Source organism: Thunnus maccoyii, chromosome 16 (genome assembly GCF_910596095.1).
Source record: "Thunnus maccoyii chromosome 16, fThuMac1.1, whole genome shotgun sequence".
Classification (NCBI taxonomy): domain Eukaryota; kingdom Metazoa; phylum Chordata; class Actinopteri; order Scombriformes; family Scombridae; genus Thunnus; species Thunnus maccoyii.
In genome coordinates, this window is record NC_056548.1 from 14597659 (window position 1) to 14623701 (window position 26043).

General features: G+C 38.3%; 1 protein-coding gene across 3 annotated transcripts in view; it reads left to right on the top strand.

Moving 5' to 3' along the window:
• stac (SH3 and cysteine rich domain) overlaps positions 1 to 25773 on the top strand; it is a 44178-nt gene extending 18405 nt beyond the window's left edge. For 2 of the 3 annotated variants that reach the window (XM_042389025.1, XM_042389026.1), the window contains 8 exons: positions 4604 to 4685; positions 4867 to 4973; positions 7075 to 7156; positions 8124 to 8191; positions 16287 to 16384; positions 20104 to 20155; positions 20885 to 21022; positions 24260 to 25773. In XM_042389025.1, coding sequence (XP_042244959.1) covers positions 4604 to 4685; positions 4867 to 4973; positions 7075 to 7156; positions 8124 to 8191; positions 16287 to 16384; positions 20104 to 20155; positions 20885 to 21022; positions 24260 to 24358 — 726 coding nt within the window. In that variant the 3' untranslated portion in view covers positions 24359 to 25773. Of the gene's footprint in view, positions 1 to 4603; positions 4686 to 4866; positions 4974 to 7074; positions 7157 to 8123; positions 8192 to 16286; positions 16385 to 20103; positions 20156 to 20524; positions 20828 to 20884; positions 21023 to 24259 lie in introns of those variants that run through there. The other variant, XM_042389027.1, reaches the window with a different exon arrangement.
• The last annotated feature ends 270 nt before the right edge of the window (positions 25774 to 26043 follow it).

Sequence of the window (26043 nt, forward strand, 5' to 3'; positions counted from 1 at the left end):
TATAAAAGGTAATTGTTAGGTTTCAGGTGAGTCAGACACACTCATTTTTACTTTTTATTGCTCTGTTTGCAGTTTCATGTATAGTATATTAAATTAACAAAAGTTGACCTCTGACTAGAAAAGAGCTATAGCTGATTTGGACTCTCCTGAATCACACAGTGTTTGTAAAGATTCAATCTTGACATCTCCAGTTACAATAGGGGTGTCTCTCAGACTTTCCAGTTTGGATCAAACATGAATGATATTCAACATGTATCAGTTGAATCTGCAGTAAACACCCTCAGTTAGTAGCCAGTGAGATTTGAGTCTTACTACATGCTTTGTATTGCACTAAATCTGCTGCTGTTTCAGAATGTTACTCAGATAAATACAATGACTCACTCATTAACTTTTGATAAACAACCCTGATCACACACACAAACAGAAGCAGGCTTACACAAGACTGACAAACCACAACAACTTCTGGAGGTCACGTAGCCTTTGTTCAAAGCCAGAGCGTCATCCAGACCTTTTTTTCCCCTTTGTTGCCCAATGTGCACTGAACAAGCAGCTGATCAAAAGACTTGGCAAGAATGCAACTTTGAGAGTCAGATGGGACTTTGACCACAGTATGTGATGCTCATACTTTGTCAGCATGTGCAGTTTGTTGTTTCAGCTACGAAAAGAGTCAAGTCCCCTGAAAACATTCATTATGTTCTCCCACAATATTAAAAAGCTCAATGTTTATGAGGTTACGTACTGTAGCACACCCTTTCAAAATAGGCAATGGGGAAACACACCTTTACACTTATACATTAAATGCTGCTTTAAGTACAGTACATGTTGTTATTTATGTACAGTGTTAATGAAGTTACTGATTTCCCAATTAAGAAATAAAACATGTCCATTGTTATGGCAGATGTGACGATGGCAGGAATGTAATAATAACTCAACATTCTCAACTCCTTTATGTGGTGACGGGTGCTATAGTGGCCGTTTTCCAAGTTCCTAGACTACTTAGTCTTAGATTAAGTCCAATTTTCTTGTGAAAACCCAATGTACACACAAGTCCACAGTAGGCAGAGAAAACGTTGAATGACAATTTAAATTTTAAAGCCACCAGAAACCCAAATTCGACTAAATATGTAATTTAGGGTCTTATGTACATAACAGTAAGCATCTAAAAAGTATTAGAAATTAGTTTCAATTTTAATTAAATTTGAAATATTGTCATTTAAGTTTTTGTAAACTTTCCAGATAACGGGTTTGAATTGGGCATGGTTGTGCTTGAACATTTATTGTGAAAATTACACAATTAATTCCACGGACCAATCATAAACGACATGCTGTGGTAAGCGTATTGTCTCATTTCTGGTTGCTGGAGTTTCTGTGTTATTGGTAGTGTTTCTGCATTTCAGCCCAGTTAATTTTGCTATATTATTCATTACTGCGGCTAATTACCCGCTGTACATTTAAATGTACACTAGTTCTGCTCAAGCACACTTAGCTCTCTCCTTCTTTTTGCGACTTTCTCGCTAATCACAGTTGTTTACATGCTTTTCAGACCTGCTAGTTACTTTAGCTTAGCAGTTACTGATGGCCTCCCTCTCTCCCTCTCGCTCTCTCTTGTTCAGTGTGTCTTATGTTTAGCTAATTTCCTGCTTCCTTTAGTGATAATAGTACATGTAATAAATTTACTGTGTTGGAGCATAAAGGAGCTCAGTGAGTTAGAAGCGCGGCTCCGCACCATTGAAACTCAGTCGTTTGCTACTGTAGTTAGCCAGCCCATAGTAGCTGGTGTGGGTGTCAATCAAAACGTAATCTACCACATCTACACAGTCTTGTGAAATGGTCTAAACAGCAAACAAGCTGTTTTTGAACTAGGTTTTCCAATAGTTAGGAGCATTTGTTTTCACTCAGAATGTTATGGATGCTTAATGAGACACTTAACTTTGATATCATACATTTTTACTATTTCAAGCCAAATTTCCAGAGGCCTTACATTAAGCCTAGTCCATTACTGGCTTATATTCCTAAACTATAACACAAATGTTATTACCCACTGTCTCATGCATATATATATATATATATATATATATATATATATACACATAACCTTAGCAAAGTCCACCTAAATACACTTCAAAATATGCGTAAAGGACATAGTGCATTATTACAACATACACAATTTACTAAACACCTGCTGTATGTGTCTAAGTGGTTCTTAAAGGTGTCTTAGAAACAAAAATCATGATCTTCATAAATTTAAATGAATGTTCATAGTTTGGAAGAAAAAAAATTCCAATGTACTATGATTATGTAAAAACTAATTTACATACTATCTGTATACAGCATGAAAAAAGACTCATAAGAAAGACAAAAAAAAAGAAAGAAGCAGTTTTCTGCTTTCTCAACATGTGTGTGGCAAATCAAGTCACTGACAGCAACAGTGAGTGGTGTCTTTTGTTTGTTTCCAAATGAAACCAGATGGGCTCCCGACAAGCATGTTCTTTTAACCTCTTCCTTAATGAGTTTGCCCCTGAAAGACTGTTTCAGTTTTTGAGATGGGCCTGAAGAGCTCAAGCGTTTCTTATTTTAGCCATCTCATCATGAGAAGTGTCAAAAGGAGAATTAATCAGGACTGATTAGCGATGCAGATTTCACCACCCGCGACTTGAATACATGAAATAAAAACAAACAGAAAAAAAAGGCAGTCGTATATGCAAGATTTAGGTCTCCAGTATGCATCCAGGATAGAATTTGTAATCAAGGAAGATTAATCTGGTCAAAAACCACAGCACCTTGTCAGCAAGTGGCTGAAAACTAGTTGAATGTTTATTTACGAGTTCTTCCAGAAGTCAAAACCAGAAAGAGATTGCAAAAACTGAAAATACATACATCAATCATTACCCGGTGTGCTGTATGACATTCTGTCTGCAGGGATTTCAATCTCCTGTCATTTTTCTGTACTTAAGAAAGATTGAAAAATGACGGAGAAGTATCGATCGGATAGGACACAGGCAGGTAATGGGTAGATAAATGATAAATTTTTGAAGGCCTTGGGGGATGAGAGGACGACATGGCAGGCAGATGAATTAAGACTTTACTTCAGGTTTTCCTGTCGGCTGCATGGCGGTGCACCAGCTCAACTGCAGACAGTGAAGACAACTACAGTTTCTTCTCACTCATATTTCCAAACCCTGCATGTTGGGAAGTCATCAGTCCAATCAGTTATTGATTTATGATGGTCATGCATGATTTAAAGCTGTAATCATTAATATTTTTTCATTCAAATAATAACCTGCTGAAAGTAATTTTAATTGAGTGGAACTAATGTTGCACCTCGGCCTCCGGGTAGAGCAGTATTGAGTGTTGACTGACTGACGTCATTTTGTAAAGATCAACAGCCTCTTCAGCGTCAGTGTTGCATTCCACCATCTCACTATGTCTCTTGATCTTTAACTCTGTTGCCATTTTTTTTCTTATCTTTGCCTTCCCGGGCAGTGTGTTTGTTGTTCTGTCATTACATCACATGATGCATGTTGCCAGCATTTAACATTTAAATAGCTTTGTGGCTTTCATCTGTTTTCCCATCACATCCAGGTCACTTAATGCACTGTCAAGTCCAGTACACTTCACTGTTCACTAGGAACTTTGCTTATGTGTTTACATATCAGAAGTGGCACTTTTAAATATGCATTTCACTTGTATAACTAATGTATTAATCATGTGCATTTGCAGTGTTAACAAAAGTAGTTCAGAGGGGATCATAATATGACTGCCTTATTTGCATTACTAATATACTAATCAATATGCATATGCTGAAAAACCTTTACTATTATTAACAAGTTATGATTTACAGGTCGTTATTTATTATTGATTTGCCTATTATTTATTAATATTTGCTTTTTGTGACTTACAACAGATACATTATTATTAATACATGTATTAATAATTTATGTGAATACAGTTTTTTTTATTTATGAGTTTAGCATTAATATATCTCAATCACTTGCAACAGGTTTGTTACATATCAACAAACCATCATTAGTCATTTATAAAAGTATATCGACTTAACTTTAGAAATGACATATGACTTGTAGAAATCTTGGTATTAAAATCCTTTCCTTGTATCAAATTGTTGGCAATTTAAACATCAGTGATACATTAGATTAAGGGATTGTGGCTTAAATGAATATAATATTTTTATTTTATTTGTTTATTTTTCATATTTCAGATATACAGAAATGGTTCATTCATACTACCAATTGATCATTCCACCATTAAAATAGGAACTGTGCACATTCTTACTTTAACATTAGCCCATTTTACTACCATTTTGTACAATTTTTATTTTGTATTTTCTGTCTGGGGCAGTTTAGTTTTATCTGCTGGGTGAAATATACTTTACTTTGTTGTGATTTGTCCAAACAGTGACATCCCGCATTCACTATGATTAACTTTATCTGTGTGAAGTCAGTTGTGTTTAGGATGTCAGACCAAATAGAGTTATGTGCAGTATTTTAGTGTCAGGGTGCTGTGCTGCCTGCAGTGCTGCATATTGATTTGTCTCTAATGTCTGTCGTCTCTCTCTCTGTTTCCCTCTCTGTCTTTCTCTCTTCAGCCAAAAGGCTTTCGGCGGTACTACAGCTCCCCATTACTGATCCAGGAACAGTATGGCTGCATCAAAGAAGTCATGCCCATCGGTGAGCAGCTCAAATCTCCGTGATAGTGTAAATTTTGTGGGCTGGAAGTAAAAACTTTATGTTACTATTCCATTTGTTTGATAAGATTTACTTACAGTACCAGGTTTTATAGTATTGTAACTCACCATGTGGCTATCATAAAAGCTTAATCATGTTTGTCTTGTATTATTCTCCTCTAAAGCATGCGGCAATAAGGTGGACCCTGTTTATGAAGCCTTGAGGTTTGGGACGTCGTTGGCGCAAAAGGCTAAGAGGGCCAGTGGCTCCGAGTCTCCACACAGAAACTCGGTAAGAACAGCATGATTCATCATGTCAGGTAGTGTTTGGTTTTTAGACCCAAGGTATCTCAACATGAAAGTTTATATAAACATTCATGGTTTGTAACAAAAAGTCCTAATGACTTCGGTCATTCCCTGAATTTTCTTCCAGGGTATGGGGGCACAAAAGTGACACAGGAAATAAATAAATAGATAAATAAATAAATAAATAAATGATTAATTAAAAGTAAATAAATCTTAATTTTGCCAAAAAAGAATACATGAATAAATAATAATGGATGTTTCTATATTTTGGTATTGGTATTTGGTATTTATCTATATGTATATATATATATATATTTCCACATTGTAATTTCATTTATCCACATTTATTTATTAACATATTTATTTATTTCTACATTTATTTACATGTGTATTTCTTTATTTCTCCTGTCATTTTTGGGCACCCATACCATACCCCAACCACCATGGGGTTAACGTTTGTTGTTTGTAAGTGAAACATCTCAACAATTTCTTTAGTAACTTTAGACTTGCTATGCTGTTAACACATAACACACACACAGTTCTCTATGTTTAGGTCTGAACTCAGATCAATTTTATACATGTGGGAGATTGTTTTTAATTTTATTTTTCCTGTTCCACCTCTCTCTATGTTCAGCTATAATGTACATACAGGAACATATACCACCTGACAAATTATCATGTTTCAGCTCAGATATTATACCTGATATATTTTGTTTTCTTGGCCACAGACTTACTGTAGTTGATGGTCTAAATAGATACTGCTACTGCAGCCATAAACACTACCAATAAAGGCAGTCTGGTCCAGGCAGCCATGAAGGGAGAAGTCAGTGTAAACGCTCATGTTACAGCTCTGAAGATGGACTGGACTGATTGTAGAGCTACACTCTCCAGTCTCCTCCCCATCACTGTGTGTAGCGCATAGCGAAATCTGTTTTTCATACCTTATCACTTTTAATGTAAGCTAAACTACATGTGCAGTCTGGACATGAGCCTCCGTACGATGACATCTGAAAGCTGTTGAGCTCGGGCTGTCCTGTCCCGTGCAGCTGTTAGTGAATGGGTGTGTGTGTCAGCGGAGGCTTACAGAGACAATGTGATCTCAACAGGGGTTATGATAATAGTTTCCAAATGCAGACTTAGAAACAGCATGTTTGCTACACCACATTTTTCACCAGAAATAGCTGGTTAGTTTGTGAAAGTGGATGTCTTTTAGCATCTTTTTATGATCTGTAAGATGCCCCCACGAGTAATTTTGATTTTAGGTATCTACAAACTTTGTAATTAACATAATGCATGTAAAATAACATTTTAAGGTTATTTATATTGTCAAATTTAACAAGGTTTAGCTTTAAAGGGTTTAGACCTTAAAGCAAAATAACAAATAGTTCCATTTTGTCAACATTTCTATGTTTTAAAGACAGTTCAGTGACTAAGCAGCTTGTAGTTATATTCTTCACTAATCATATCTTTTTTTTATCTGAATGCTAATTGTAGTTAGTTTAGCAAATTAGCAAATAAGCTAGTAGCATTATCAGAGGATGAGTTGATATTATGGCATTTCATTAAAACAATGTTGTGTAATGTTGTAGTTTTTCCAGAGATCTTGATAATTGTGTCTTTTATTAATTTTTACACACATCATCAAAAATCTCGAAACTAATGAATGGTTCCTCACATGAATCTCCTAACTGGACTACCAAAATGATTGCCTGTGTTTGCCTTTGTTAAAACACACAGATCCTTAAACCAACAAGGAAAAAATAGATCAAGTTACCTTAAAATCTGTTAATGTGCAGAATTTCACAAAGACATTTACATAAATGGAAGCTTTTACTGAATGTAGGCAACACACAGACATCAACTTTACTGGCACAGACTGAGTTACATGTGGGTGGGCGTCTATGTATCTGTCTATATAGCTCTATTTTTCTCTATATACACACACTGTATCTATCTTACCTATGTATCTATGTTATCTTGATAGTCTGTGAAAAGTGGATGTCTTATATCTAGTTTTGTGCTATCTATCTATGTATGTATCTTATCCATCTAATCTTTTTTTTATCTAATCTATCTAATATTTGCAGACCACTGACTTGGATAAGGTTCCAGAGGAAGTGGTGGCTCACAGCAGCAGGCAGGAGCTGTCGAGAAAACACAGCGATGATGGTGAGTATCCATCACAGCACACTGTGTGCATCTGGATCAAAGCCATAGAGTGACACAGGGAAAAACACGCTGCAATTGCTATTCCCACAAGTGAGTCTGAGACGGTTGCAACATCGCATTCTCCTTCTATGAACCATCAAATAAAATTCTTCACTTTTTTCCACTGAGCTGAACTTGCTGTTTTTGTTTTTTTCCACTCTGACCCAGCTGTCGACTATCTTACTGATAAAGCCACAAGAAATGTTTGAACCTCTCCTTTTCCCTAACCTGCATTGTGTGTAGCTCTTGATTTAGTGGCTGTGGTTTTTCAGCCGCACAGTAGTGAAGGGCAAAGCACTGACCCTTAAAAATCTGAAGCATTCACTCTGAGCAGTGAAGGTAGAGATACAATGAGAATAGTGGAGCATAGTGCATGGTATTTGAAGGAAAAATGCCATTTGAAGCACAGTTACCATGCTGCTGAACAATTTCCTTCAGAGAATGGGAGCTGGCCCAACAAAAGAATAAATTACTGTGCCACACATCACCCACAAAACTGCTCTAGTTTCTAGATAGTGCATGGGTTACTGAAAAAAAAACATTTATAGGCCATGAAACTATCTTGGAAACTTGCCTTTTGGTATTTATAGACACCAGAAGATGGACCTTCATATTTTAGTGACCACATCAAGTAAATATTTATATCTCATTATCGAACAGGATGATCGCCATAAAATTAACTCAAGGACAGAGACCTTTTTAATTATTCTTTAATGACCCTATGACCTTCCCATAAATGTGATTGCCAGGACTATTTACATAATTTAAATTTTTTTGCCCCCTTATGTTCTAAAAATTGCCCATTTTTTTTGTTGTGTCCAACACTTTGGTTTGACACCTTTGCAGCTTTTCAGCTTTAGACTGTATTCTCATTAGGTGAATTATTTGATTTAATTTTGGGATTTCTTTGTTTGTTTGTTTGTTTAAGTTTTCACAGTTCTGGAGAACGGGATGGAGCATTACCACCAGCCAGAGAGAAAACCTGACGATTCCCCGGTGAGAAACTCAAACATTTGGAGTCATGATCCATCAGATTGTTCTATGTAAAACATATCTAACACTGCCGAGCGTGTGTGAGTGTGTATGTGTATGTGTATATCAGATTTTATGCATTTTATGTAATCATGTCAACAAATCAGACTGAATTACACTAAGGTGAGAGGAAATAAGATTAAAAATGTCCCTTGCTTCCTTTGTCTGGCTGTATTTAAGCATCTATTATTTGGAAAGTGTTTTCATCAGTGTACCTGTGTGCTAATTTATTGACCTACAATCACTGTAATAGACTGTTAAAGTAACTTATTCTAGCAAAAGACCAAAATTTGAACTAAAAATGTTTCACCTGACCGTGACAATTTGCTTCCACTGTTGTAAATAAAAATCTTTGTAGCGAAATAAAAAACTTGCAGTTATATAAAGCGGAAAAAGAAAAAGTAAACCAATTTAGGAATAGCAAGCTCAGGTTGTCACCAACTGCGGTCAACTGTCAGTTTAAATTTTTTCCTTAGTTTCCACAGTGCTGGCGATTCTCCATCTCTTACAGTAGCATGTATTATTGGCGCAGTCTGAAAACCTCTGAGAACCGACTTTGTTCACTGACCAACGCCTGAACTCTGCGTGGTTAGTCTGAGAACTGATACCCAGCCAGTCTGTTCTGCGTCCATTAAGCATTCTGCGCCTGGCCCCCAGTCTCCATCGTCACTGCTGAATTTCCCAGGACTTGGAGGGAAAACTTCTCTTCCTGCTGTAACAAATCAAACCCGAGCTGACACGACCACTGGCCTGCGCTGATATGGTCAGGCCTTGACCTTAATATTTGGGTCTGCAGCTCTGGGGTCTGTGCTGTTGTATTTATTCCCTATAGTGTAGACGCAGTTCTGATGCTGCAAAATTCATGCCAGAGAGAGAAAAAAGGTTAGATCTCTGTGAATATCTTATCACCCCCCTGTAGAGTAACCATGAATATTTCATGGGCAGATTTCAAAACTGTTCTTTTCCTTTCTATCTTTTCAACTTCCATGGTGGGATTTGTGGGAGAGGAGCTTTCAGTTTCAATGTTCTTTGTACATATTTTCTATGTGCAGGCATCTATCCTGTTTACTTTTTTAGTTTAACATGTTTATCTCTGTCGTCAACAGTGGAAAAAGAACAGCAGATACTTGGACAAACATAAAAATGAACAAATAACCATACAAGGAAAACACACACACACACACACACACACACACACAAACACACACACACCTCTCCTCCACAATATAATCTAGCAGTCCAGCCGTACGTTTCGGGGAAGAGACTTGAAGTGTATTGTGCGGTGTTATCAGGCTGGACTGAGCACAGCTGGCAGCAGGCCGTTTGTCTGTCAGCTGACAGGTCCATTAGCTCAGGCTGGCGGACAGACAGATGGAGACTCTGCGGGGTAATGAGCAGAGAAAAACGCTTGAAAACCGCTTCTTCAACAGAGAAGGAGCCTCCAATTGGAGATGAGAGGTTCGCACGCACAAATGGGAACAGACGCAGTCACACACAGGATCGCCATCTGTTCACACTTTTCAGGTTTAGTGTTAAACTCCCCGAGATCAATTGACAGCATAATAGTCTGGCTCAAACTGGGATTTCTTTTTGCCTGGATTCTCCTGTCTAGTGAGTTAAATTTTGTTCATTTCCAGTACATCAAAATATTTTTATTATTACTATCATTATTATTATTATTATTATTTATTGGAGTAAAAGTATTGGAAATGACCACTTAAAGCTGCAATTATCCATGTTTTTTTCTTTAGTGGATCAAATTACTGTGTATGTGAAAGGAGTAGCGTAATGATGGTAATGGTATTTTAGCATCTTTTAGCTCAATGTTTTGGTTCATGGCTCGCAATTTCACTGTTGGTTCACTCTCTCTGCGCACAGCTGTTTTCAGAAAAGAACTCTAATAATGTACGTTGTTTTGGACAAAAGCGTCCATCAAATGAATGCATGTAAATGAGCCCTCTGTAAGCTACATGCCGAGCAGGAAAGAGCAGACAGTCAAAGTTAGCAACTAGCTGGTGACCACAGTGGAGCATTTAGCCGCTGAAGCACCAAATACTTCCCTTGGGAGCTGGTAGAGAATGAAACAGACCTAAAAGAAGAGTGAATATTGGACTTGCTTTTGCCAGATGGCAACAAACATAACTCTAAATTAATGCTAACATTATGCTGTGTTTGCTACATGTGTAAAAGGCTACTGTTTGTTAACACATTTATCATATCAACTAAATAAGGTGATGCCATGTCAAAGTGGGCTCAAAGTGCTCTTACACTTCCTTTTTTTTTTTTTTTACACTTTTCCTTTTGAACAATGTTCCCTCTCTTCACATATTGCTTTCTTACCAATAACTGAGTTACAAAGGAGGCTGTTATTTTGGCCTGCCCAACCTCTCATTCACTGTTCCAGGCTCCCACAGCATTAAGAGCCTCTCAAGGCCAGTGAACAGCTCTTCGTTAGCTGTAATGGATTGCCACTGCTTTATGTTGTTGTTTTCACCCAGAGGCCACATAGGCAGTTTGCCTTGTGGTGTCGTTAACTGAACTCATCCATCAGCCACATTGCCAGTCCACGTGGATGATGCTCGGGGAGCCACAAAGGACCAGAAACACTTTTCTTCATTACTGTACAGCGCCACAAAAAGCCAAATTCTCCCACTGCCTCACAAAAAATAGCCCTAAGTGTATTTTAAAGGTCATTCTCATATCTTTTAGCATGATTTTCCTCCAGGCGCCATGCAGAAACAGGATAAGTTATCATTTGGAAGGATTTCAGGGACACAGCAGCCAAGATTCAGACTCAAGGTATTGGTGATGAAACAGGAAAACGCCCACCAGTTCTCTGACCAGGTGTGAAGAGCGCCAGAACGGTGCCGCTGCTAATTGTGCTAACACTTCTCTGGCAACTTCCTCTCCACCCACAACTCTGTCCTGTTTTAACTTCCTGAGTGTTCATGAAAACCCGACCTGCTGATCGTGTTTCTCCCACTCATGTTGATGGTGGATTAAAAGGAACAGATTGCAGAAGAACTTTAGCAGCTCCTCAGTCTATCAGTGTTCTGTAAACAAGGGCTTCTCTCGCTTATATGTATGCCAAAAGACTATATTAAGACACAACAGCAAGAAAAGGGATAATGTAAAATGTGCTCTTGTATTGCATGTGCAGGAGCTTTATTTAACTAGTCAGCAGGACCTGCTCATACACTTCTACCACTCTAGGCGAAAAACTATTAGGCCAACCCTCTATTCGCAACATACCATACCAGCAACAGCACACAAAGGCCAATATCCCATATATATAATGCAAATAGTGCAACGCTAGTGTGCTCAAAGCGTCAACAACATTAAAATATGCATGACACAAGATCCAGATCCATATACAAATAACGCACCAAACAGATCTGCATAATAAATCCAATAACTTGGTTCCAAAATCTTTACAGCAGAGTCATGACAACATGTTTAGCTATTTTCCAAATAATCCAATTTCAGCCCCTAGAACTAGTGCAAATCTATCCTATACGCCACTTTCTCATGTGCATCAAACACACTTGAAATGTGCGCAAGCACATATCATCAACAACTTAAACAAGGACTAGAGAGCAAATAAAGCTTAGGCTACCTTTCAGAGGTGGGTGTTCTGCCTGCAGAGAATTGCATGCACCTCGCAGGAGCGCACACAGGTAAAGGGAAAACTACCAGACATTGTAATGATTTTTAAGGCAAAGTACTGTTTAAAAACGATATAATCTGGTCAGGTTCATCAATGATGATAAATGATCTGAAGTCAATAGTTTTTGAATGTTTAGAGTCATCAATGTTTTATTAGACTCAGTAGTAGTAGCATTTCCTTGATACGATTGGTCGGAAATTTACAAGGTTTTCGTTATTAAGCTCTCAATATTTACTTTGGTGTTCTTTGTCAGTTTGTTTTCAAGCATAGAATTTCAGATAGTTATGCTAAAATTAGATTTTTTAAATGCGGAAAAATGAATGTGGGGTGTCAAATTCACTCTGTCAAAGTCAATCAAATAAGGCATGTGCTGATAAACTGAGTTTACTGAGTGTTAAGGGGTGCATGCATTATTCGGCAGAATAATGATGAATTGTTACTGCCGAGTAATGACTCTCCTATTATTTCAGTTTAGATCATTATTAAATGTATGAAATTCACACTGTCAAGCCAATAAACCCCAAAACATGTGCTGGTAAAACCATTTGATTGATAGATCTCTAGAGACAAAGTGAGGGGGTGGATGCAGTATTCAGCAGTAGAACTGAACTGATTGCATCCCTTTTTCACTGGTGAACTTGAGTGCGTCTAGTGGTTTTCTCCTTGTGGAGAGATGCTGGTTGATGGTTTTGCAATCTCTTGACATGGCGATGGACTTGATGGTAGATTTGAAGGCGGGTTAGTGCCTGCTCTTGTGATGCTGCAACGGTTGTGCTAGCGGTCTCTTGGTTCAGTGGTGGACTTGAAGGTGCGTCATCCTTGCTAACACTTCCGGGATCAATATATCTCAACAACAAATCCCTCTGTTTTTTGAGTACTTGCTCCTTCAGCATGATTGACACATTCCTCAGCAGTTTATTGTGCTTACAGAACGCATAGCCTAGTGAGCCTGCAGTTACTGCTATTGGTTACTCCACAATTTTGCTCATGGCCAAAGTGCCGCCCTAGTATGGAATCAAATAAGGGTCATTGATAGTTTTGAGTGAAATAGTTTGTGAATGTGTAATAAAGTTTTGCAGATGTATAAATATTTTGTGCATGTGTGAAAAAGTATTGTGCACAAAGATATAATTTGCACATGTGTACAAAAGTTTTTGTATGTGTAATTAAAATTTTAGGAGGAATATTTTCAACAGTAAGATTTCACAAAGTCCAAGAGATGGACACACAGATTTCCTACCTGTGTGTACGACACTGAAGTTACGAGAATTTTGACCCTGTTTTCACAGCTGAATCCGATTGGTCAAAGGCAGAGTCAATCTGCCCAATCAGAGGACAGATAGTTTTGTTGCATTCATCCGCCTGCAGGTCATGAATTGTAAGATGTATGACGGTGCGGACTCTCCCGCGACCCAGGTGGGTTTAATTGTACTTGAGGATGCTGTAGACAATAATGGTAAACATTTAATGTGTTGTGTATTTAGCTTGCAGTCAGTTCACCGTTATTGTAAAGTAACACAGTTGTCCCAATGCATATTTTCAAGTTCGGAAAGGCTGCTTTATGCAGAATAGAACAATAATGTTGCTTTAGGATGTTAGCAAATATCTGCTAGCATTACCAAAATAGCAGCTGGCAAGGAACTTTTCAGGCTGAAGGCAAACCAAGAACGCAATCACTGATTTATTATTTTTATTAAAAAAAACACACATACAAATCCAATTGAAGACTTCCAAATTACCCCACTCCACCCCTTACCCATCTCTACAACCAGGTACCTGAAAAGAAGCAATTTAAGAGGGAGGATGGGAGCAGAAGACAGGGAGATGGAATAACAAAAAGGAAATAATTAACAAAAAGCAATCCCTTAATCAGCCCGGGCCCATATGCGACAAAGGATGAAGATCTGCTGTGTCAGGGTAACCTCCTCCTGAAATGAGTTTCTCCAAAGTCTAAAGCCTCTTGGACGGAATTGAAAACCCTGCCTGAGTCCAGCACTTCAGACAAAGAAAAAATCATGTCACAGACCTAAACCATCAGTGACTCAGTGTTTCCATTAGACAGACACTAGATGAAAGTGTGGCCAAAACGTGCGTCAACCAAACTGTGACATACCAACTAGGAACTAGGAACTTAGTTTGGGCATTTTTGCAGAAATCGGAGGCACACTTAGAACTGTTGAGCTTTCCTCGTCTTTGCTTGGCACCTTTCTATTTCTACCTTTAATCTTACACACTGCTGTCACAGATTTGCACAAATGCTGTAACAATTGGCTAACAACTGAAATGGGACCAGATGGAGCAGGCTTGTTAACCTGACTTGGTTTCCCAGAGACTTGGCTTGTATGGCAGATCTTGACATATTCAGAGACATCACGTTTCAACCGAGGCCTAAAGAAGTAGCAAAGGACATGGTCATAAGCGTTCTTTACCCCCAAATGTCCATAACTACCATGTGCTGTTTGCAACACCACATCACAGAAGTTACTTGGCACAACAATCTGAAAATTGCCTCCCCTACAAATTCACCAACACAGGGTACCAACTTCCTCACCAGCAAATCTTCCCGGACAAATTACCCACAAGTAACGTTTTACTTTTCCAATTGGCAAAACATCATCCCACAAAATAGACAGATGAATCAGCCCTTTGGCTGTTCACCCATTACTCCCTTGAAACGGGTCTGGATCAGACACATTAGGGCTCTGTGCATGTATCACAACACAGGCTGGAAAAACCCCCAGATCACTCCGACCACTCTCATCCAGCTCCCCAGATGCTGGTGGTTTGGAAATAATCACAGGAGATTGCGGCACATAGCCTTACCAATCAAGACCTTGCCCAAAATCATAACCACATCGTCAAGTGGCAATACGTGGCGGACCCCGACAGGAACAATGCCCTGTACCAACTCACAATCAGCACGATATTATGGCACGGCACAGGAATCAAGCCAAGCTCCTTACCCTGCATCAGTACAAAATCCCCCGTTTCTGTCCTTGGTGAAAAAGGCGGTATCAATTTCACAATAAACAAGTGTTTAGAAGCTGTGAAATGCAACAGCTTAATCGATACACATTCCTCACTACCGACCGAGGATACGAGAGCACAAGCAATGAACGGCTCAAAACCAGTACCAGTTTTGAGAATCAGACCAGAACCAAAACTCAGATCCACACACAACGCTCTCTGTCTCCAAAACTGTAGAGCATAGCATATTCAAGCAAACTTAGTTAAAGAGTTAACTAAATATTTACAGTATGGAGTGTGGAGATCAGTGGTATCAGTAGTGTGTGTGATGCATGAGTGGAGTGTGTGTGTGTGTGTGTGTGTGTGTGTGTGTGTGTTGTAGGGTGCATGGAAGCAAAAACAAGGAACTAAAGTAACATAACGAAAACAAACAGGTGCTTGTAAGTAGAGGGGAAAGAGAGCTGCAGGAGTAAGGCAGCTGAGTGTCAGAGAGAGAGAGCTGTCTGTTGCAGACAGGCTTCAATAACCTGGAAACACTCTGGACCCTCAGGTGTTCCAGGTTGTGCTAACGATCACCTCCAGACACAGAGCAGACAGACAGGTGAATCGCACAGCAAACCAAAGATGACAACAGGGATCATCACATCCTAAAGCTACATTACTGTTCTATTCTCGGTACATAAAGCAGCGTTCCTGAACTTGATAATATGCATTTGGACAACTGTGTTGCTTTACAATAACAGCGAACTAACTGCAAGCTAAGTACACAACACATTAAATGTTTACCATTATTATCTACGGCATCCTCAAGTACAATTAAACCCACCTGGGTCGTGGGAGAGCCTGCACCATCATCCATCTTTCAGGACCTGCAGGGGGATGAATGCAACGGAATCATCTGTCCTCTGATTGGACAGATTGACTCTGCCTTTGACCAATCAGATTCAACTGTAAAAGCAGGGTCAAAATTCATACTTGTAATTTGTAGCATGTAGCTTGTAACTTCGGTGTCACATACACAGGTAGGAAATTTGTGTGTCAGTCTCTCGTGTAACTTCACTGTCACACACAAAGGTGGGAAATTTGTGTGTCTGTCTGTCAGACTTTTTGAAACTTCACTGTGGAAAATATTCCAACACAAATTTTAATTACACATACTCAAAATGTTTCTACAGCTACAAAAACTTTTTATACATGTGCAAATTATATCTGTGTGCACAAAATGTTTTCACACATGCATAAAATATTTAACATTATTACACATTCACAAACCATTTCATAAGCTCAAAATAATAATGACCCTTATTTGATTCCATACCCTAGGCAATTGCCTAGTTCGCCTATATGGGTGCGCCGGCAGTATTTGTCAGATTTCTTGAAAATAAAGTTTGTTTGTTCATATGTTCCTGTGTGTTTCTTGTCTAGCTGGAGCAGAGCCAGCTACAGAAAGATGTCCTCAAGCTCAACACCTATGTGGCCTTGTTCAGTTTCACTCCCCAAGACAGCCATGACCTGGAGATGAGGTTAGTTCACAAACATAACACGCATGTTACTCTCATTAAGAATTCACACTATAACACAACACTGTCATTACTCAATTCAGTACCCGTCCGGGGACTGCAACTATTTCTTTTGATACATTATTTCTGTAAAAGAGAAAACACATTAAACAAAGAGGCAGAGACTCAAGAACTGCAATCGCAATTCTCCTGTAAGCACGACTCAACTTCACTGTGAAATTCGATTTAAACCTTTTGAACAAGATAAAATGAATCCATCGTGTCTGATTAATTCAAACGTACACGTACATCCCTAAAAGGTCACCTGCAAGGCGAGATCTAAAACACAAGAGGTTACGCTGTTCATTTCATCTTTGTAACCAAACAATTTGTTACAGTTACAGTTCCTAAACACTGCTATTACTCTTACTAATGGTGATTATTAATTATTATGATTTACAGAACTAATTTTTACATCTGACATCAGTGGTCTCTTTCACCAACACAGATGATGAGGAGGAGGGGCTGTTGTCTCATATTTTTAATTTAAACTACAGTCATTATACGTTGATTGATTGCACAGGCCAGTCATGCACACACAGCTGAAGTGACAGAACCAGAACCACTGAGATTTATTCATAGGCTCCTGTTCTTCATCCTCCTGACTTTTGTAATGTTAATAATATTAAGCTTTATATAATGTATGTTGCACCTGCTAATTGCAGTTGCCTTAAATTCACCTTTTAAGCTCTGCAGCACACACACACTGGCATGTGGGTCTATAAATAAACAGTGAAATGCTCACTTTATGCACGATCACAAATATAATTTACTTTTAAATTTAAGCTGCCATGTGTCAGTGTCTGTTTGCCATTTGTTCCTTGTCAATATTCATCTGCTTTTTAATTCCAGGAAATCCAGTTGTCTGTTAATTAGTGTGACTGTGTTTTTCCTGTATAGGCTCATATAATCACTTTATTCAGAGCATCAGTGGTGAAAGTATACAAGAGAGATACAATATATTGACAAAAGGAACTAATTAACGTCCTCTTTTTTTAGGTAATGGTCCTCAGAGACTTATTTCTCTGGAATGGCCTCATTTTATAGTACCTGTGTGCTTTGATGGTCTATAAATATCAGTCAGTCTCATGTCTGCGTGAATTCACCCTGGGAGAGATGAAAAGTTTTTGGAAAATTTATTTGAGTCCCTTTATAGCTCCCATGAGGCATCAACAGTGTGCCAGATGCCAGATAATGTTATTTCGGTTAAAATTTAAAATTAGACGTTGAATTTTTACTGGCAAATACGTAGATTCCCATTCAATTATGAACACCAGCAATAAGTTTAAGTTTTTCAAAGAACGACCAATAAATAAAGCTGTCTGTGAAAAATCCCCATCAGGTTAGTGATGGCTCAATTCTATTCAAGTGTCTCAATAAGCCATGACAGTGTGACAGCATGCAACTGAAACTGAACCAGCGAAATGGAATTCAGCCGTCAATCATTTATAATATTTACATCTGTTCCTTATATATAAGTACTATACTGCAACTCAGCTGGGTGGAGATGTATACATATACATATATGTAGAAATAAGGCAGTGTCACTGAGGGCAAAAAAAGTGCTGCATTGCTCTTTATGGTCTGGTTTTGGCTGTAATTGAAAACACTTCTTGTATCGTCACTAACTGAGTGATGAGTAACCCAAACCATAGAGAGCTGTGACGCTGCAGTTTTCTGTCCTTAGTGTTGATTTACCCTTTTAAACAACATGTTTACAAACTCTTTTATTAATTTTCTAAAAAAAAAAGAACAAAGTCTATATTTTTTGATTTTTAATTTTTACTAACAAGTTTGCCTCATCAACTTAAAAGGTGATGACCTTGTGTGTATCTGTTTCTGCTGCCCCCAAGTGGTAAAAAAAATCATTTATTGCAGGTTTAAGTATTTCATTTTGTCAGCCTGCACTTTACTTGTACAGACATGTTTTATATGCATGAAAACAATAATTTAAAGGAGCCACAGCTGCATATGTCCAACCTGTCTTATTATATCGACTATAATCTGAAATCATAGCCTTAACCATGATTGATGGGGCATCATCTGCAGCATACTTTGAAATAGACCCTGGAGAAAGAGAGCATTCATCATGAGTCCTTCAGCCTAAGTATCCATTTGTTCTTGGTTCTGCACAGAAATCCTCTGAGGATATGAGAGTGCACTTGTTCTCGCTCTTTTTCCTCAACACACACACACACACTCACACTCATGGGTCCTTCCTCTCTCTTTGGTCAGGAAAAACTTAAGTCATCCGGCTTCATTTGAAATTCATTGACTTCTTCTGGAGGACTCCCTGTCCACTGATACCTGCTATACAGCACAAAGCTCACCAAAGCAGATTTTTTGGTCTTATGAAAGCCTACAGCAATATTTTTATCCCCTCGGTCTCGCTGCAGACAGTAATCAATACATTGAACAGTAGTAGAAAAAGCACAAGATGAGGGGAAAATGGAATCCTTCATCAAAAGGTTCAGTTTTCATTTTCATTTAGTGAGAAAATCAGCTTTGTGATTAGTTTCAGTTGCTGCCATATGCTTTGATTACATGATTACTTTCAACTATGTGGTGATTGTAATGATGATGAATGTTGTATTATTAAAATATCTATTCAAAGTATTCACTTTTGGGTTCATTTTCTGTTGTTTAATGGCCAAAGATTTCACCAGGCCCTTTTCTCACTTTCATGGCTCATCTTTCCATAATTAACTTGATTTGAAGGCATTGTATTTGCTCATCCGGTTCATTTCCTGTTCTTCTAATTGGAACAACGTGTAGGCTATCTACTTTGTTTTCATCACCTTACAAGATGTTAAGACATCGGATGCCGTGCTTTTCTCACCTACGATAAACAGTGTTTTCTGAGTCACGGTGATCAAACGACAGCCAGTGTTGTAACTGAACCAAAAGAGGGGAAGACAAAGGGTAAATTACCTAAACCAACATTTTGCTCAACTGCGCAGGTCCTTTTGATTTTTATTGGTCAAATTTAGCTGACGGCTTTGAACAGATGCTAGTAATTACAGCACATGTGGCAATGGGGTACAATGATTCATGCATTTCCTTGATAAAGAAGAATTACTTACAACAAGCAGGATTGTATCACATGTCATTTAAAACAGAGAAAAAATGGCAAACTAACACCTTCTTTTCTGCTTGAATACATCTACATGTGCTCCTCTCATTGTCATCCAGTAACTTATGGTCATATACAGTAACTTTTAGATGTTAGATTCACTCTTGCATTATTACAAATTAGGCAAAGAGGGCAGCAACCACAAACACCCAGACCTTGAAAACCCCAGATTTATTTTGTGCCAGTTGTTGTAATTTGAGTTATTGCAACTTTATTTGTGAATATGAACCACTAAGTCACAATGTTAAAGGAATAGTTTTCCTTACATTTTGGATGAGCAGATTGATACCACTCTCACAGATATGAGTGGTATCTATCTTCTCTTCTAACTCGTAGCAAGAAGATATATTTCCGAAAATGTTAAAACTCTTCTTTTAAGGTGGGTCATCATTATCTGTTTTTTAGATATCTGTGTCATCATTTACATTGTGCATATTCCTCAAGAACTGTGTTTAACTAAATTATCACAAACAGGGACCCACAGCTCATTTTTGCCCCCAAAAACATCACTTTTTGACTGATTTCTGCTATCTTTTGCTCTACATTGCAGTGCGGGAGACAGAATCTTACTGGCTGATGACACCAATGATGACTGGTGGAAGGTGAGAAGGAAACCAACTTTACACTTAAGTAGTGACATGGCTCATCCTAATAAAAATGAACTGGTTTTGTGAGCACAATTCCCCTTAAAAAGTGCTGAATTCAAAGATATTTGCACATTGGCTTGTTGGCCAGTTTGCATTTATGTGTGTTTTCTACAAAGACAGAAAACAAGAAACAGATTGATAAATTAGAAGTAGTCGAGCTGTAAATTATAGGAGCAAAGCAACAGACCGCCTCAGGACAGAAAAGCACAACAAATAAATTAGGGAGACAAAAGGGCCAAAACGTGACTGTACAGAGGCAGCCTGCTGCCAACAGACCATGAAGAAACTCATCACGTATTTTAACACTGTTGTTGTTTTCTACAGCCTGTAGAGACATCTGGCCTGTTTGATCTTTGAACAATGGATACTTTAACGAGTCAAGAGACAAACATTATCACCTGATGCAACACCTGCTTAAACAGTATGTGTACTGTATATGAAGACACATACAGTATAGTATGTCTTTTATATCTATATTTCAGGTATATTCTGTATATTTTTACTTGATTTAGCACTTTATACACGTGTTTTGTACTATAACCAACAGAAACACTGTTGTTTTTTAAAGGCTTTTATCTAATCATTTATGAGGTCGTAATCCTCTTATGTGCTGTGCAGCCCTTCCATGTGTCAGCTGTTTTCATTTTTGATTCATTCATATATATATATATTTATTTTGTCCAGGGGGTAATTGAGGACAGGATGGGTTTCTTTCCAGCAGCCTTCGCTCATCAGGTGCGGGCTGGGGACCAAGTGTTTAGGTGTAACAGGACGTTTATCGGTTGCAAGGAACAAGGCCAGATCACCCTGAAGGAGGGACAGGTACTGTATGATCACAAGCTTTCTAATCATGATGATAATTATAGTATAACTATAGATAGTTTAAAATTGGTCCGTCTCACGGTCAATCAACATATTAACAGCCCTGGTCCTCACTCTGTTATTTCATGAGCAGTCTCTCTTAATATCTGCATCTGTGGAGACTCCACACTTCTGTTGGTATTTCCTCGTTTCATTATTGATGATTAATTCAGATTGTTTGGGACATTTCTGGGTATTGACCTCTTGCAGCTGGTGTTTGAGCATCTTTTTCAGCTATTAGGGTGCTCAACAAAATGTAAGATGCCACTATGTGTAGAATTTTTATGTGGTTTTATCATGTTTAAGTATTTTTTATGGCTCAGGTTTTTGTAGGTTGAAAAATGAGACAATCCTAGTGAAAGTGTCCTTTTTGATACTACCACTGGGGAGCAGCAAAGTCAGACATTTAGACACATTTCCAGTAAAGGTATTCATGTTCTAAAGGACATGAAAATGCTATAATCAGTTGGTGATAAAATCGACGTTTTCAATAAGCAAAAATTAATCTTTATCACCAACTCCTAAAGCTGAACTGACTCTACTGAATCATTGTCATCACTGAGAGAGTCTGTAGCTTTTATCTGTGAAGCTCCACTCACTGTCAAGAGCACTGTTGTCAGCTCAGTCACGAAGTATGAAACTTCCTGGTTTAAAACCTACTGAAAGGCAACGAAAGACACAGAAACAATCATGATGTTGCAGCTCTCTTGCATTACATAGTCAGTGACTTTGAATTCTGCAACTGAGCCGAATAAAATGAAATGAAAAGTAATTTCCAACTCGAGCACAAAAGCCTCTCAAAACCTTCTAGATGAAGTTAAAATGCTTGTCCTTTGAGTTAACAACACGGTAGATTTCTTAGTCTCTGATTGAGGGACATTTAGGAAATAGCATGATTGTATGATTGTTGGTTGGGGTAAATTTCCTGCCTGTAAAACCACATCGAGAAAACACATGAAGGAATGATTTAGCTAAGTAAAGACTCACACCAGCCATGAGCAGGCTTGATCCGATGAACACCGTCCTCATCGTGGGTCGGTGAAGCATTGACCTTTATCACAGGCATTAAAATTTCCACATTAAACCTGTGTCTAATTCGTGATCACACCCGAGCCATTAGAGCACATGAGATTCACATTATCCAGCGGCTCTTCAGCCTTCTTAATACCATCCTGCAGCTTCCATGTCGCCTCTTAACCTCCAGCGACTCCTCCCTCGCATAGACTTATTTACTGAACAGCTCGACTCAAGTTGGCTGACAAAGGATCCTTCTCAGGAGTTGCCAGTAAATTAGCATTTTGACATAATGGCTGTACTTAAGTCAGCCCCCCTTTTTCCCACAATGGTTTCCGGGGTATGTTGGGACTCAGAGGAGGTTTAAAGTAAGCAAACCCCCAATGGAGATGAAACCACTGAACACAACAACAGTCCGTGACCTGCTGCCTTTCTTTTCCAGTCACACAAACCCAGGGGAAGATGTAGCCGAGTAGTTAGAGCGAGCATGCAAACACAATGTGCTCTAGTCCATTATGAGGGTCAATGAAAGATGGAACAGTTGTGACCTATTGATCATCACTGACCTCCACATTCCCTCCCCTTGCTGGAAAGCACCCTGATGATAATCATATGGTAAGCAATAATCCATATGTGAGCAATATATTCATACAGTGTATTGATTTTGGGATATGAGATTCAAATCAAACTTACTGTTGTGCCTTTTGTGCAAGTTAGTGCGGTTAAAAGTGCTTTACAAGTGACTGACAAGCTAATAATAAGACAACTGAAATATAAACAGTAAAATAGTTGTAGACTAACAACACACATGAAAAATACCTGTATACATATATGTTCCTTGTCCTTTTGGACAAAAAGAAATAACATTTAAATAAAAAACACAAAAAAATTCTAAGCAGGATCCAAAATACAAAGGTATGTTTTACTGCAAGTTAACATTTAAAGATATCAACCGGTACTCTGATAACTGAATCTTTTGGCAGGTCGTTTCAACAACTTGAAGCATAAAAACTCCAATCTGTCTCACATGTTTTTGTCCATCCTTTATTCATATTTAAAAACCAATTCAGTACATTCATACAAGACCATGCGGTGCTTTATAAACTAGAAACAGAATTTTAAAATCAGTATCAAGGTTTGGTCACATTACTAGTCATCAATTGTGAAAAAACACCCCCCAAATATTCTCACATTATAGTATCTATAAAGGCCACAAGTATGTGGAAACAGGAACATTACACCCATATGTGATTGTTTAACATCTCATTGAGCATTAAGGTGGCTGTAAACTCCTTCAGACATGCTTGTCGAATGGTACAAATGCCCATGAAACCCCCTTCCCATACCTTTCTGAAAGCAGATAGGGGGGCTGTGCACAGCCATTTCTGTAACTTTTTGAAATGAACAAGCTGGCATTCACAAACACTTTGTGCTGTGATTGGCCAGCTATGCAGAGGTGAGAAAGGAGCCAGGGTTTCAACGTCTCTCCCTAGTTCTTGTTTTCCATTCATGACACAACTATTTATGACACTCTTCATGTGAACAAACAAGTGTAACACTATGACTGCTGTCTTAAAATGAGCCAGTTATCCCCTGTGAGGGAAATTATAGTATGAATATGTATAAATGCTTGTTGGCTTTTCACTCCACCTCTGAGTAAAGCTATAGTACAACTATAAAAATGTTTGATTTCTGATGCGGTCAAGACAACATGTTGCAAGAACCAGTTCCCTCTTCTGTGGAGGGTTTTCCAGAAGAATTTGAAATCTGCCTGCAGAGATTTACTTCCATTCAGCCACAACAGTGATAGTGACATTTGGCCCTGAAGTTAGGCAGCGAGGTCTGGCTGCAGTCAGTGTTCCAGTTCATCGTGAAGGTATTGGATGGGGTTGAGGTCAGGCAAGTCAAGTTGTTCCACTCCAAACCCAGAAAACAATGTTTGGACTTTGCTTTGTGCACAGGGACGTTGTCATTTTTAAACAGGAAAGGGCATTCAGCAAACTGTCACTGTAGCTGCAGCTGTAGCATTAAGATTTCCCTTAATTGGAACTGAGGGTTCTAACTCAAACCATGAACAACAACTTAAGAGTAGAAGTACAGAAAAGTAAGAGTGAGTCTGTGAGCGCTTGATTTTGTCAAATGTACTTTCCAAGCTTAATTTTTGCTTTTCTCTTCTGTCGCCAGATTTGTGTGAGCAGTGAGGGCGAACACAGCGGCTTCATCAGAGTGGCGAGTGGAAAGAAGAGAGGCTTTGTGCCATGTGACGTTCTGGAAATCATCTGAGAGAAACACTCAGAGACATGAAGAGAGATAGACAGGAAGAGAGAGAGAAAGAGAGAGAGAGAGAGAGGGGAGGTAGGATCCACCGCCTGGAGGTCAGAGGAGGACAAACACTGAACCTACAAAATGGCTACGAGAAAGCAGAAATTGGAGCTTGGACTTCATAAAAATGATGCTGCTTTTGTCACTGAGGACTCCGATTTGTTTGCTGGTGAGAGTCTCAGAACCTTCCTCACTCCCTCTCAGTGCAAAGAGAGAGATGCTGAGATGACAGGCCGTTTTTTTGTTTGTTTGCAAGGAGATTAGATTATCACTGGATTTGTTTGAATTCATAGAACCAATGTGTGTGTGTTTTTTTCCCCTCTTAGTTTTATTCTGCTACAAGCTGTTTATGTTCTGAAAGCGGAGCTGCCTAAGCAAAAGGAAACAAACACTTCTTACAAAGATTATTTTTCAAGGTTTTAGTACATACAATGGCATGCCTCTTACATATAGTTTAGTTTTCTTATGCTTTAGCATTGCACTCCAAGTCTTTTAATACAAAGTAGTCAACACAGATTATTTTTGATGACATAATTCCTGACGCCAGAAAATTATGCACACGATGGATTTGAACAAAGAGCATATACAATGAAATAAGAACATGGACTTACTTTCTTTAAAGTGTCAAATCTCTTCTTAAGAACTTTCTGAAGGTTTCCATGTTTCCGTCTCATAACAGGAGAGAAACAGCAAAGCACATCAGGTGCAACAAGATGTGGGGGAGTACTTTCAGAGGAGTTCGACACAATCAAAGACTTTAGAAATTCTCACTGGTCTCCTAAAAATATCGGCCTTGGCTCATTGCAATCCAGCATTTTCCTTAATGGTGATGGTCAATACGCTGTTGTCACCACTAAAATCAAAACTATTTAAATTGAAATTGAATTATTTAACAAATTTAACATTTTTCATTGTCTCCAAGCTGCAAAATCTACTGGATTTATCTTTTAAGGCTTTAAGGCTATTAATTGATTTAATTTTCTCTGTTTTTGGTTGTAGCTTCATTGCTATAAAACAGAAGAGAGTGAGACAGGATTTTTTTTAATGATTTTTAATGGTCGAACCTCATGTGATCTTCTGAGAATGCCCTGTGAACACATGATGGTGCCTTTAAGACAACTGTAAGAAAATGATGCATTTCTAGTTAGCGTGTTAACTTTAAATGTGATCACTCTCATGTGGCTTTCCTCTTTCTCTGCACAGAATGCTCTGAACAGCAGTGGAGCACATTTACGGCAAGGTGTTCCATCATAGTAGATATAGTATATCTCTTAAAAGGTTGTTCTGCACTGAAACTCGGCTCTATTGAATGTCCAAGAACAATATATTGTACATACTGTACGTACAAGATTAAAATTCCTTCTTTATCACAATAACCAAAACGTGTGTTATGATGATTTTTGTGGCATTTCTTGTCTTGTCCCAAAAAGAAAACATGAAATATATTATTTAAAAACCATATACTACTATGCATAATATTTCACACATGCATACAGTCCAACATACAGCCTACACTTCCTCGTCCTAAATTACTAAGATTTTGGACTAAGTAAATATGAACTATTTTCTTTAGATAGATTTGATAGTATATCCTGCAAAAGTTTTAAAGAATCATAAAGAATACCGCAGCATGCAATGATCATGTT